Genomic DNA, 15,743 nt, shown 5'->3' on the forward strand with positions numbered 1-15,743 from the left:
TCTTGTTCGAGAGATGATGAATCTTTGAGAACTGGCGAGCCAGAAAAGGCAAGCTACCATTGAATAGGAAACAACATACTTATAATGAACCCAGATAAAATTGAGATGGTTGTAGAACTGATAGGAAGAGAGCATAAAATGATTCACTTTATAATTCTAGCTTAAATTTTAAATATCCACCCAGTGGAAGCAAATAAAGTTCATCAAAATTAATTACAATAACCTTTAATGTGGAAGAATACCCTTCCTTGTTAAATGAAATTCAAGCATCACATTATGATGTACTTTGAAGAAAAGCCATGAGAAGGACTACATTTCGATAAAACCGGTCCTGAACTGAAGTATTGTTTGTTCATGGGTATTTTAAAGAAGCAGACTAGTTTAGCTCGGGTGCCCCCATCGATAAAGAGTATCGGCTTTGGTGCATACATTTCTATTGCCAGTTTATCTTTACTATACATTAGATTGTCTCAATTAAGCATCTAGTATGATGGAAACTGAATTCCAAATTGGTGAAAGAAATATATAGGATCTGTCAAGTATTCCTATGCGTACGAACGTCTAATGCTTCACATGCTCCAACTGATCGAATTAGAATAGGTTTTAGCTTTATACTATTAAAATTATTTTTATTTTTTTTCTAACCTTTATTATCGTATCTTAATTCTTTTACGCATTTGCTTATTCTAACCGGTTGAGATGAAAGCTATGAGTGGCAGGTTCTTACAATATTCTGAGAAATTATTGTCCGCCCTTTTATTATTTGGTTTCGGAACTAACCAAGTTGCTTCTTGTTCATTCTCCAATGAGAAATGTTTTGTTAAAATTGCACCTTTAGCCCATAGGTAAGGCTCTTCTGCACCATCTAAACATGGACGTTGCACAGTTGCTCTTCCTATACTTTTTCTGGCTCTCTCTAATCTCCCTCTTTTTCTTTGTAGCCAGCATCGCGAGATCAGGCTCCCGAACGAAAAGAAAAGGAATGGTAGGATCTTTGCAATCAAATGGTACGATTGAATCTGGGCCATCCACTTAACCAAGCAGATCAGGAGATTCACTAACAATTTTAAGTATCAAACAAGCGCTACGCTCTGTTTTGGAAGGGTTCAGACTTTATTCTTACCACCAAAATCCAGAACATTGTAATGGACGTCAACTCCCTGCTGTTGGATCATCCTTCAACACATTCTACCCGAGCGGACGCTCACTCTGATAATATAATCAAAGAGTGATAAACATGAAAACAAACCGCACTAGAAGAGGCAGTCTCTCTCTCTCTCTCTCTGCTTGTTAAAATCACTCTGATAATATGAAAACAAACCACACTAGAAGAGGCACTCTCTCTCTCTCAACACGAATGATAAATATGAAAACCACATAAACCCCTTTCCCCAATATTATTACATACTCAACTTTGCAACCATTCAAGAAGCAGCTCGACAGGGTGAAGATGCCCTCACACAATTAAAAAAAATTGCTATAACAAAAAAAGAACAACTTCTAATTCAGGGAAACAAAACAAAGAAGAAAACAGTGAGAAACACAAAAAGAGAGTATCACCTACCTTAAAAACCTGCCTGCCTTGTGTAGCTTCCCTAAGAACCTGTACATACATATACAGAGAAATCATCGTGGTGGGCTCTGCCATTACTGGAAGCACCAACAATCGCTCACACTAAATCTAACACTCAAGAGAAATCATCCTAAGCTTGATTCTGCTAATCTATATCCCAGCAACCAAAGAATAAAGAAGAACCAGAAGAGAGAGAGAGAGAGACCGAGAGAAAGAGAGAGCACTACTTCTGAGAACCAAAAACTTCTGATACACCCTCCTTGCCCTTGACCTTCAAGCCACTGCTCCGATCTTTCTGAAGCTCCATGGACAAACCAATGGAAGGTACTCTCGATGGCCTAGAAAAAACACGAGAAGTGTGCAATTGAGATTCATCAACATTTGTTTTCTTCTTTCTCGTGAGGCCACCACTTTTCGAGTTCCCAAGAGGTCCAGACCAAGACACCACTGGCCCCTTCTTGAGACCGAAAGTTGCTGAAGTGAAAGAAGCATCATGCACATCAAAGGACATTTGGCCATGAGAAGCATCTAATGGAAACCCAACAGCTCCGTCTTGGTGTGGAGGTGGGAACTTCTCGCTCTTGCTTTTGGCATTTGAATGGGTTATCATTCGTCGTCGCTACAATCATATCATGAAATGAAAGTAAAAATCATGAGAGCAAGATAGAGAGATCGAGTATAAGAAATGAACCACGTAAGAAAACCACTATTTATGTATGTAGGTACATACATATGTATTTGTGTCTGTGGGTGGTTGGGGGTGTGTGTGGTCTTATTCTAGGTTACACCACTTAGGAATTTAGAATTTTCTACTTCAAAAGTTTTTGGCCATAGAATATTCTTATGTAGTCAAAAATGACTTTTAACTAAAGGGAAAAGTTTATATAAAGCCTAGGCTCTAAACAATCAAATTAGAGCTTATCCCAAAACTTTCACAATAAGAGGTTGTTTTGATGCCCAAATATCCTCAAATTGATCATCTTGACATCAAAATGCATGGACATTAGAAAAAAAATAGATATCAAGTTTTGGAAATAGTGCATCTTGCGACGCACTTTTCGACCATCAATTTTCAAGATTTTCAAGTTTTCTGCTTGATTTACACTACTTTTAATGCTTTAAATTTTATAGCTAAAGATGAAAATATAATTTAAGGCTATCACAAAACTTTCCAGTATTGAAACTATATTTTTTTATAATATCTGAAGGTGGGCTCTAATTTGATTGTTTAGAGCCTCGGCTCTATACAAACCTCACCCCTAAAGGGAAAAGTTTATATAGAGCCTAGGCTCTAAACAATCAAATTAGAGCCTACCCCAAAACTTTCACAAGAGGTTGTTTTGATGCCCAAATATCCTCAAATTGATCATTTCGACATCAAGATGCATGGACATTAGAAAAAAAATGGATTTCAAGTTTTGGAAAAAACTGTTCATGTATTTATCAGGGTATTCTTGTCATCTTGAAATCCCATCAAAAAGTAATTTCAAATTTGAAAAGCTTCTTTTGACTTTTTTAATCATGCTTGAATTTAAAGAAAATTTAAATTACAAGAATACCTTATAATCAACAGTTTCAAGAAAATCATTGCAAATATATAAAATTTGCAAGGGCATTCATAGTAAATATAATTATAGTAAAATCCAACTTCACCGTTAGAATGGTGTAGCCTAGAACAACTATATATACGGAAGTAACAAAAGCCAGCCCACTAGCTGACAGCTATAGTAAATACCCAACAACCTAGATTGAATCCGGACCAATCCACAATGTCACAATTGTATTTTATATTTGACTTTTAATTTTTTTCTACAAATCCAAATCATTTTAAATTTAAAACGTCTAGTCTTGAAAAATAGGCTAATCTAATAAAAATATTTGTAAAAATAATTTACAAAAAATAAATTGACCAAAATAGCCTTGAATCTTTTCGGGGTATTTTTGTCAATTTATTTTGTGAATTAGTTTTTAATATTTTCATTAGGTGCGCCTAAATGAAAAAAGTGGATGCTCCAAATTTCATGGGATTTGGATTTGCAGAAAAAATATTAAAATTAAAATACAAAATGCATCGTGACCATTAGATCGGCCAAGATCCCAGATTTAATCTCGACGGTTGGGCTCACACTATTCCATTAGACAAAGCTGACATGATCTTTTTCATATATATATATATATATATATATATATATGCCTTTTAAGAAAGGAAAAAGTTTATATAGAGCCGAGGCTCTAAATAAACAAAATTAAAGACTACCGCAAAATTTTCATTAGAAGAGGTTGTTTTGATTCCCAAATATCCTCAAATTGATCATCTCGACATCTAGATACACGGACATGCGAAAAAAATGGATTTCAAATTTTGGAAATAGTGCATCTTGTACACATTTTTAGACCAGTCAATTTTCAAGATTTTCAAGTTTTCATAGATTTGTTTGATCTACACTTTGAAGCTTTAAATTTTATAATTAACAAATGAAAATATATTTTAAGGCTATCACAAAGATTTCCAATATTGAAACCACATTTCTCGACACTATTTGAAGGTGCGCTTTACTTTGATTGTTTAGAGCCTTGGCTCTATACAAACCGCACCCTTCAAGAAAAGGCTTGTGAAATAGTTTCATTAAGAATTTGTCTCTGAAAATTAGTTTTAGACTAAGGGCTCCCACTCTTATGAATCACTCATGGACCTCTTAATCCACCATTTATCAAGGAAAGGCCTTGTGAAATAGTTTCATTAAGAATTTGTCTCTTGAAAATTAGTTTTGGACTAAGGGCTCCCACCCACATGAATCACTCATGGACCTCTTAATCCACCATTTATCCTTAGTTATGAGGAATCCACAAACCCTAGCCCCAAGCCTAAGCTCCACCCCGAAAACAAAATCAAACCTCTACAGTTGTGAGAGATAAAAAAAGAAAATCGAGCCTCAATTTTTCTATTGTACTATAAACCCTACAATAATCTTTTATTTCTAAAATGTACTGGATTTAGGACAACCATCATCTTTCCCAAACCATAAAAGAAAACATCCATTTAAAAGATCATTTTCTCTCTCTAAAAATATGGCATTTCAACCCTCACTCAAAATTTCTAAGAAAGATTGGGGATATGAGAGTCATAGAGGTACAAGTAATGAAGAAACCTAACGCTCAGAAGTTCAGCGTACGAGAAACTATTTAATCGCACAAAAAGCAATTGATGCTTAGATAGAGATTTTCATCAGAGTAGAAGGTAAAGTATGAATTCGAAAGAACTAAAAGTAAAATAAAGAGTTGGAGATAAACTTAAGCAACATACATCCAAGTTTGCTTGAAGCTCCGCATTTGCTTCTGGAGCAGGCAGAGCCCTGCTGCCACGGTCACGTGGACGGTGGGTTTTCTTCGTTCCATCACCACCATGGCCTCTCCCACTAAGACCTCTTTGCCTGCATAAAAATGACATAGCATAACTCAATATCAGATAACCATATAAAATATTGAAGCATCCCTGATCAATCTCCCAAATTGGATAGAATGGACTGAGAAAAGACTTCAATCTTCTATCTTTAAACAAAGCGACTCTCAAATATTTCTCAACAGGAAATTATTTTGGCATTTTCTCAAAACAAAAGTGCACCAGAATTCAATAGGAGCCAGAAAACCGTAGTCAATTGGATTCATCGTGGTCCAATGACATTATGGAAGTTGATGGAGAGTGAGACCAGAAGGAGGCGTGACCCCAATGACAGGTCCCACTCTCTTCATTGCCATTCATCCTTTCATTGGAAGGTGGTATCCCAATGGACAACTGTTTTCCCAAGTCCACTAGATCAGTGTACCACCCCTGCCTCAAGAAAGAAAAGGCAGTGAGTTAGAAGGATTGCAAATCAAGAAAGCATACACATACCTTCTAGCTTCTTCATCCCTCAATTTGGCATCCATTTCTTTGCTAGGAGGATACTGTGGAAGGCTTGAAGGTTCACAAGGATAAGGCTTTGAACTGAAAAACTGCAAACGAAACACAAAGGCCAGTCATATGGTATGCCCGATATTGCAAATTTTTTCTTGTATACAAATAACAATTTGTTAATGGAAAAAGCATTGAGAAAACACATGGATTAAAACCACAGATCAACTTCCCTAAAACTTGTGTTTCTTTTGAACGCTGTTGATTTCAATTAATAATGGAATATCTGTTGGGATCCCATCATACTAATTTGATGGTAGCCCTTACAAAAACTTGCATTGCAAAGACCATTAACTGCATATATAATCCTTTTCTTTTTTTGTTTTGAGGGAGAGAGAGAGAGAGAGAGAAAGAGCGAGAGAGAGAGGGTAGGGAAAGAAGCGGTGTTCTTACAAAGGAAAACAGTAATTAATTTTCAAAAGAAAACAGATATTTAAATTTCATATGAGAACATCTTGGGAACAGAATCTGACACACACCCTTCTAAACTCGAACTTAGTAGTATAGATGCAGATGATCCAATACTGGTCCAAACGTAAAAAAGTGGTCTAAATGATGTCAAGCTTGGACTTATTAAGGTAGGTAACATTGTGTGTCCTGCCTGATCATTCCCCATGGTTTACAAACAAAATATGTAGCTGAAATAACTCATTGTAACAATACGCATCAAAGAAACTAACTCTGTACCCTCTGCTCCCAAGTCAGCCAATCTATTGGCTTCCTGAACCAAATAATGAATATCCCCAGTGAAGCCTCCGACAAAGCAAAAGCAGAAGTTCAAAAATACATTTCTGTTTTTTTTTTTTTTCTTTTTCTTTGTTATATGTTTTTTGAAAACACAAGTTCAATTGACCTTTCCTATTGATAAACTTTTATCAAGTTACTCCTCCCCCCTGGCAATTTTCTACCAAGCTAAGGCATAGCAACTTGTAGCAAGGCCTTAATTTAATTTACGAGGGCTCCATAAAACAGCCAACAAAATGGTCAATATGAAACCTAACCTAATAATTCAACAAAAGTTCCAAACAATGCAGTGCAGCGATGTGCTTCCAAGGGAACATGAGAAACAATTTAATAAAGAAAGAGTAATCTATAGCATAAAGACATACTGATAAAGAAACACATAAATTGGGCTGAGCACTCACTTCACTTTTCAGAGCAGAGGTAGCAGTACCTCGCTCAGCTGGGTCAATTGCAAGAAGTGTCTCAATAAGGGGTAATGAAGAAGGTGGAAAATTCTTAAATGTCTCTGCTAGAAAACGTTTATATGGCTGTTGGGGCTTAAATATAGTAGCATGCGGCAACTTAGATTTCTTCCAATATTCTTCTGAGGGAGAACCACATAATTTAAATATCTTGTGCAATTGCTCCACCTAAGAAGACATGAAAAAAAAAAAGGATTGATGAATGTCCAAGGTGAAATAAAGAATGAAAATGCTAGATAAATAACCATGCTCTACATATCACATTTCCTTTTTGATGAACTTTGCTAAATAAATACTACAAGGCTACATCTGTTAACATCAAACCACTAATTTGCTAATGAAATCAAATACCAGTATGTTTTTTAAGAAAATCCTGAAGCACCAGACCTGAGAGATTGAGACTAACCATTTACTTTAATTTATAATCAACATTTTAATAAACATTATCTATCAGGTTACATTAGGTGCCATAGTTTATACACAGACACGGGCATGGATCCAGGCAGGGCCCAAGCCCAAGTCAGCAGGTCCGACTCGACTGAGTCTTTTAGAAAATAACACAAATCTCAGGAAGCAGTGAGACTTGGGCAGTTCCTGAGGTTTCTGTACAGTTACCTGAGACCATGTTGGGTCCAAGAAACTCACGCAAGTCAGTTGAATTGCCAAGTGTTAAAACATTGCTAGGCTCTGACGAACAGAGACATATTGTAAACTATTGTTCAAAACAATTATTACGAGGTGCAGTAAAGTTTGACAAAATCATTCAAAAAAAAAAAGAAAGAAGCAAACAAGTTGAACTTTTGTCGCTCAAGGGACCAAGTAATCATTTATATAAAAAACAAAAAGTTCATGAGTCTGAACTCATGTCATGAAAAGAGGCAGTACACATGAAATTTAATTTCTACGCAAGTTTTAACATCCAAGGCGTCCTCATCAAACAATTAAATGCCCAAACAGTGAACTGTAAATCTCTGAGACAATAAAGGACAGGGGCTTAAAGTCCATCAAAATCCATCTCCCAAGTGCCTCTGAATATGCATCTACCACCCAAAGAGACCCTAGAAATGTCTGTATACATTTTGAGGCTGATTCGAGTTCTCTAGCTAAACTGAAACCAAGGAAATTCTAGGACCCTAAACCTGTGATTTATAGGGAGGTGAACACAGTGATCAAGAGGTCAAGTCTCAAGCCTCACGAAGGACTCCCAGCAGGCATTTGTGATAAATTGGATTAGGATCCTTTTCCATCTAGTAAGGGATCCCCTGAATCATGTTTCAGTAAACTAGAGGAGGTAAGGTGATTCTCTTCCTCCCTTTCTTGTCTTTGATTGTATCTTGAACTTCTAGCCACATGACAAAGAGGTATAGCTCTACCACCAGATGTCACTCAGCCAAATTAAATAAGTAGCAACAAATGTAGACATATAAATACGCATTTAAAATTAATGAAAATTTAGTAAAAGAAGGCTAAAATGAATGCTAAAATAACAAAGGAAAGAGGTGTGCGAGTGAACACCAAAGTGGAGGAAGGGACATTTGGATCGTTGAAAAATTACTACTCGCACTTCCCTTTCCAGCGATTCAGATTCCAATTTTTCTTCACAAAGTGCGTATGTTTTTTTTGAAGGAAAGGTTAACCTGTATGTTTCACCCCTGACTTCTGGCCAAAGCCTCTACAATTATATCAAGGGCAATGTTGACACTGAACTCACCCATTTGATGACATTAAACATTGCCTCATCCCATAACAAGTGAACCAAAATAAGATTGAATTATCTTCTTCAGATGATTTGAATAGCAACAGTCAAATAAAGATTAAAACAATCCACTCAACAACAGTTAGAGAGCCTCTCAGTATGCTCCGCATTCTAGAAGGATATGGAATACAACAAACTCTTTGATTTGTATTATGTTTCTGTATGCAAATTGACATCACCTTATGGATTTAATCCTTAAAAATATTATCAGCAGGTAATCTCTCAAGAGAAGTGACTTGAGGAAAAGGTCTCTGATATGGAAGAGGATGAATTTCCTTGCTAGATGCCTTCAATTGCTTTTTGGGGAGCAGAGTTGAGACACTTCCAAGTACATACTCGCAAGTTCCTTTATCCATTGGCAAAATCCATAAGCCTGGGTGGGCTACGTTAGTAGGGGTGGCAACGGGTCGGGTCAGGTTCATTGCCACCCCTATTCTTTAGTTAAAGGTGTAAATGGAGTCAAACATATTTAGTTCACAGTGCCCACATAATGGAATCTCATGTTACAAGTTCCTTTAGCTTTCCATAAAAATATCTCACATATAAGGTCAACAGGGAAATCATTATCATTATCATCAAAGCTTTTTTCCAAGTATTTGGAGTCGGCTACATGATTCTTGATCCTCTTTCAGGATTTATGGAAAGTTTTGGCTAAGTTTTATATTGACTGCCTACCTAACACAACCCACCTCTTTTACCCAGGCTTGAGACGGGTTAAGGGAAACTTCAAGGTCTTCACAATTTTTAGACCATAAATCATCATCATCCAAGCCTTATCCCAGTTATTTGGAGTCAGCTACATGAATATTGTTCCTTATTCGTCTCCATAGGTTCAGGATTCATGATAAGATGTGGTAAAGTTATATGCTGACTGCCTACCTAACACAACCCAACTCTTTTACTCAGGCTTGAGAACCCAAGCTTGAGACGGGTTAAGGGAAACTTGAAGGCCATCACACTTCTAAGACCATAAATAATCATCATCCAAGCCTTATCCTAATTATTTGTCGGCTACATGAATATCGTTCCTCCTTCTCTATAGGTTAAGGATTCATGATAAAATGTGACAAAGTACGCTGGCTGCCTACCTAACACAACCCACCTCCATTACCCGGGCTTGGATGAGTTAAGGTCAACAGGTAAATAAACATGTATAAATGCATTCTTTAGCTCCAGGGGCACATGAGCTCCATCACACGATCCATTCTTGTTATTCTTAACTGCTTTCTTAATTTAGTACCTACTTATTGATCTAAATTTTATTCCCTCGCTTTTGCATGGCTTGTATGTTTACCAATCCCTATATTTCTATAACCCATAATTCAAAATTGTCACATCACATACTAAGAAAATCATCATATACATCCAAGCGTGCTTCTCCCATTTTCTTATCAAGAGCAAGGGATGAGGGTAGCGGTATTATGTATAACTCAGAGAACATCAGCTTTAAAATCCCATATCCATTTCGTAAATTTTTGGAATCAGTGATGCTCTCTCCAAATAAAAACAAGTGAATAGAGACATATTCATAGTTAATTATAAAAAGCTAAGCTCAAAATATGCTCATAACTTGGACATTACCAATTACCTCTGTTCGTCCAGGCATTATTGGCTTCCCAGAAAGAAGCTCAGCCAAAATACATCCTGCACTCCAAAGGTCGACGCCCACACTATAATAGGTGGCCCCTAATAGAAGTTCGGGTGGCCGATACCAAAGCGTGACAACTCGACTTGTCATTGGCTGCTTCTGTTCAGGATCATAAAAAGATGCTAGTCCAAAATCAGCTATTTTCAGGATCCCTTCATTGTCGAGAAGAAGATTTGAACCCTTGATGTCACGATGCAGGACCCTCTGGTTATGACAGTGCTCAAGACCACGAAGCAATTGAGTCACATAGCATTTGACCTACACTCGTCAAAAAGCATATCTAGAATGATATATACAAAACCAATTAAATATATAAGTAGAGAGAGATAATAGATAGATGGATAGCTAAATATAGTGAGATAGAGAGAGATACAGACAGACAGAGATTTCCATCATACGAATCATGATATGGATCATGGAGCTCTGAAAGTGTTATATGCATTTTCATATATGGTTGATATGAATGCAACATCAGATGGGGATGACTGATACCAACATTTTAAGCATGCACAAAGCAAATAGCCATGAGAAAACCTGTAATTTTAATGACAGAAAAATGGACAAAATAAAAATCGAGACTTGAGTACCAGAATCTATGAATTTCAAAATAAAGAATTCTCGACAATGGAGAAGGTCAAAATATGCAATGACAAAATATTAAATTACCTGAGGCTCTGTGAACTCTATTCCTGGGCATGCAGCAAGCCCTGCTAAATCATGTTCCATGTACTCAAAAACAAGGTACAAACTACAAGACATCCTGGAAGTGACAAGACCCTCAAGCTTCACCACATTGGGGTGGTTCAGTCTTCGAAGTATAAGAATCTCCCGAGCCATGAATTTCACACTCTCTGGTTCTAAGTTATCAAATCTGACTTTCTTTAGGGCCACTATCTTTCCCGTGATGATATCCCGGGCTTTATAAACATTGCTATATGTTCCTTGTCCAATCTGCATGAAAGAAATGACATCCATAGGCTTAACATAGCGAAAAGGTCCTTCTCAAATTGAAAATATTTAAAACTTTAAAATATGTGCAAGAATGAAAACTGTTCATTCATCGCATTCAATAGAAACAATGGAATCAGATGCAACCACTATAGCATCCATGTTCTTTTTATCACCTTTTTATCCAACATTTCTTTGTGTTTCTCTGGGGCTTTTAGCAAATTATTTAGATGCAGATATTAAAGGAAAAGTAACCTGAGATCTAACTCATCTATGTCATTTGATCAACATTAGAATAGTCATTTAATGGAGTTCGTGGCCCTGGTGACTATCCATGTAAAACCTCTTTAACTAGCAACACTGAGTGCCTTCCAGTTGTGCTGTGGGAATGAATCCTAAAACCTCTGTAAAAGAAATAACAACTAAAAGTATAACAGAGGAACCTGCTTGAAGAAAAGGACAATAGAAATGACACCCTAAACCCCTCAGCCACAAACAGATAATTATATAAATAAATGACAAATAGAGGATAAGAGCTAAGTTAATAGAAGATAAACCAGTTGAAAAAGTGCACCTTAGAAACCAATGTACTTAGAAAACAATGTCAAAAAACGAAAAAGGAAAAAGTAGCACAGCCATAACACACAGAATAATAGCCGAAAGAGAAATACAAAAAAGGAATTATAGCTGTCTTGAGATAAAAAATAGAAACCAAGGAAGATAAAACCATGATACACAAACTCTATCATTCTTTTCAGGAGGTGCAGGCCTTCCCTAGCCTTATACATTACCAGATGATTATATAACACAGTAGGAAACAGAGCACAGTAAAATTAATCGAAGTGTAAAAAGCAATGGGGTTGAGTCAAGGTGGTAGCACCACACCTGTGACTCAGCTACCGGTCTCGGTTTCCGTTCCTACCATTGCTCCTTTCAAAAACTACCAACCGTTTCAAAAAATTGCTAACCCCCCACTAACGGTTAACGTTCAAATATATATAGAGGAATAACATAAAAATGCTGCTTTAAAGCTCTTTCATAGAAAAGTAAAATAAAGAAGAGATGCAGAAAGCACCACCAGGGTAAAGATAGAGGAATACCAAACAGAAGAACATAAAAAACAGCCTACAGAGAAAAAGGAAAAACAAAATACAACTAATTAAAACTCGTAACAAACAAAAAACAGTACTGCGAATTAAAGTGAGAAAAAAAAAAAAAGGTGATCCTTAACTGTAAAATACCAGAATTAAGAGAAAAAGAAAGGGAAAATGATGTTGACCAAGACAAGGGAAGAAAAAAGTGACAAAGTAAGCCACAACAAACAGATAAGAATTTCTTTTCTGTTTTTAATAACAGAATAAGAACAAATATCAGGAAAAAAACAAAAAAAAAGGAAAGTGAGAAAGATAGTTGTAACAAACAGAAATTTAAATTTCAAGAGCCAAAAGTAGCGAGAGAGAGAGAGAGAGAGAGAGAGAGACTACCACTACCACAAAAATCATTAGCAACAAAATCACAAGAAGAAGAAACAACGGACTCAAGGAAAGATTAAAAACATGCGAAATGAAGAATCAACAGAGCAAAAGAAAGAGAATTTACAGATAATAGGCTAACTACCACTACTACTAGTTGTAATAACAATAACAACAAAAGATGAAGATCAAGATGATGACCATGATCATGCTAAGAAGCAATAAAACATAAATTACAAAAACAAGAAGAAGAAGCATATGAGCAAAGCGGAAGAAGTACCAAGTGATCAAATAAGACGATGAATCAAATGATCGAACAAAAGGAAAGAGAATGTGACCTTATCAAGCTTTTCAAAGGTATCAGCTTTTCTGGGTACCCACCCTCTAATTGCCTCTCCTGCAACTGCAGAGAGCCAAGCAGGCCAACCAGCTGCTATCTGCTCTCCAATCAAATTTCCAGGAGGATTGCTCAATCTAGGGTTTGCTTTATGTCTCCTTCTCTCTCTCTTCTCCACGACCGCCAAATCACCTCCATTTTGGCGGGCTTTCTCCTTCTTAACCCTAACATCGTTCTCTATTTCCAAAGCCTCTGTTTTGGCAGGAATTTCCTTATGGTCACCCGAAACCGGTTTCCCAGCAGCCGGTTTTTGGCCGGAAAACCGCTTTCCAAAGACGCAGCCCATGCTTAAGTTACCTGAAAACCGTTTTCAAAGACAAAAAACCACTTCTGTGCTGGGAAGTGATGAGATAAGGCATTTTTTATGCCCTAGAGAGAGGGAATCGCGGTTTCGGTCGAAAGAGGAAGCTGTTTTGAGGGTTTTAGGTTAGCGGAGTGTTTGCCTTCGTCTTAAACCACCATAGATGGGAGCTTTATGGTTTTGAAGGAGCGTTATGCAGCGAAGTTCGTCGAAGGCTTCGAAAACAGCGAACCAATACAGTGATCCTCTCTGTCTACTCCTCTGAACCCTTTCTCTCTCTCTCTTCAAAACCAAGAACCAGTAATTCTGCTTTCAGGATTCAGTTTCTTCCTGATTCAGCGCTCCTACCCTTCTCCTCACCATTCTTCTCTCTCTTCCCTACTGTCGTTGTGTATTCCTCTCTCTCTTCGATCCTACCCGTTCCTCTGTTTTCCTCTCTCCTTGCACAGATCCTACCCCTGCCTCTATATTCCTCCCTCTCAGCGCTATTGCCTGTGTTTTTCTCTCTTCTTCTTGTACGTGTTTAATTTTCAGAGGTCTGCTCACCTCTCCCCATTTTTGACTGGCGCGTGAAGTAGGTCCTCTCTCCGTTGTCTCTCAGCTCGGTCGGTGTTTGTTTCTCTCTCTACTGGTGTGAGTTGTTTCTCTCTCTCTCTACAAGATTTTCTCTCTCTTGTAAATGTTAGCATTTAATTGAGAAGGTCAGACAGGGTTGGAGTGGGATTTGCTCCGCTTCTTCTCTCCTTTTGAATGGAAGACGAGGCTTGCCACGTCATCATAAAGGCCATCGGAGTAGCTAAACTTTACCATTTTACCCCTATATTTACTATTTTACCCCTAATAGTCCAGGACGGGGTGGTGGCGGCTTTTAATGGGCCTGAAATTCTCATTGAATGCTTTGAGTTGTGGGTAGGTTTGGACTCTTGGGATACATACCCCACTCGATCAACGCCCTTTTTATTTTCTCTCTCTCAATTTTTGTGTTACCGCAATATTTTTTTTTTTTTTTTTGGAAAAAGTTTATTTATATAGAGCCTAGGCGTCCTAATCAATCAAATTCGATTGCATTTCAAAAATTTCACTGGAAGACGATTGTTTTGATGATCAAATATCATTGAATTGATCATCGCGATATCAAGATGCATGAATTAAGAGAAAAAATTTAGATTTCAAGTTTTATACATAATGCATTTTGTAATGTATTTTTTTACAGTCAATTTTAAATATTTTGAAACTTTTATAGATTTGTTCAATCTAAACTATTTTTTAAGAGAAAAAATTATATAAGGTTTCAACTTAAAATGTAGAATTATAGATGCACCTCACAAATCCATCGAAAATGGTTATTTCAATGTTGAAAGACCCTCTAATTGATCATCTCGACATCAAGATGTATGAATATGTAAAAGAAAAAGATTTTGAGTCACAAAAATAGTGCATCTTACAACACATTATCTAGACCGTCTATTTTCAATATTTTCACATATTTATAGATCTACATGATTTTAACTATTTTTAGAGTTTAAAATTTTATATTAGATATGAAAATACATTTTCAGACAATCCTAAGAATTTTTTACACCAAAATTACATGTTATAATAAAATTTGGAGGTGCGCCTTAATTGGATTGTTTAAAGTTCCAACCTTATTGAAACCGCACCTTTTTTTAAAGTTTTCAATTTTATGATTAGATATGGAAATATATTTTAAGGCTATCACAAATATTTCCAGTATTGAAACCATATTTCTTGATACGATTTAAAGATGCGCTCTATTTTGATTATTTGGAACTTGGCTCTATACACTCTCTCTACTTTGTTTTTATGGGTGCGGTTTATATAGGGCGTGGGCTCTAAACAATCAAATTAGAGCCTACCTTCAAATCGTGTCGAGAAATGGGGTTTCAATACTGGAAATCTGTGTGATAGCTTTGAAATATAATTTCATTTTTATTTATAGTGTTTAAAGCTTTAAAAATAGTGTAGATCGACAGATCTATGAAAATTTGAAAATATTAAAAATTGACAGTCAAAAAATGCATTACAAAATAAACTATTTCCATAACTTGAAATCCATTTTCTTCTATGTCCATACATCATGATGTTGAGATGATTAATTTGAGGATATTTGGGCATCAAAACAACATTTTTTAGTGAAATTTTCGTGGTAGGCTCAAATTTGATTGTTTAGAACCTGGGCTTTATATAAACTTTTATTTATTTTTATTGGATGAGGTTTGTATAGAGCAGAGGCTCTAAGCAATCAAATTAGAACCTACCGTCAAATGGTGCCAAGAAATGTGGTTTCAATACTAGAAATATTTGAGATAGCATTAAAATATGTTTCCATATGTAAATATAAATTTTAAAGCTTAAAAAAAAACATAGATCGAGCATAGCTATGAAAACTTGAAAATTGACGGTCCAAAAATGCGTTATAAGATTCACTATTTCCAAAACTTGAAATCCATCTGTTTTCTCATGTTCATAC

General features: G+C 36.4%; 1 protein-coding gene across 2 annotated transcripts; it reads right to left on the minus strand.

Moving 5' to 3' along the window:
* Positions 1-1,367: 1,367 nt before the first annotated feature.
* On the minus strand, positions 1,368-13,971 carry LOC18434429 (Protein kinase superfamily protein). 2 transcript variants are annotated; one of them, XM_006844499.4, is made up of 7 exons: positions 12,893-13,971; positions 10,801-11,085; positions 10,075-10,392; positions 6,671-6,898; positions 5,466-5,566; positions 4,878-5,004; positions 1,368-2,192 (listed from the first exon to the last, which is right to left on the minus strand). In XM_006844499.4, the coding sequence occupies exons 1-7, from the start codon at positions 13,235-13,237 to the stop codon at positions 1,797-1,799; spliced, it is 1,800 nt and encodes a 599-aa protein (XP_006844562.1). In that variant the 5' UTR covers positions 13,238-13,971; the 3' UTR covers positions 1,368-1,796. The 2 variants fall into 2 exon arrangements, with proteins under 2 accessions (XP_006844562.1, XP_088726652.1); XM_088870526.1 differs by lacking the exon at positions 10,075-10,392.
* Between the last annotated feature and the right edge of the window lie 1,772 nt (positions 13,972-15,743).

The sequence above is a fragment of the Amborella trichopoda genome, chromosome 6, assembly GCF_054954075.1.
Source record: "Amborella trichopoda isolate Santa Cruz 75 chromosome 6, AtrichopodaSantaCruz75HAP2 v2.0, whole genome shotgun sequence".
In the NCBI taxonomy this organism is placed as follows: domain Eukaryota; kingdom Viridiplantae; phylum Streptophyta; class Magnoliopsida; order Amborellales; family Amborellaceae; genus Amborella; species Amborella trichopoda.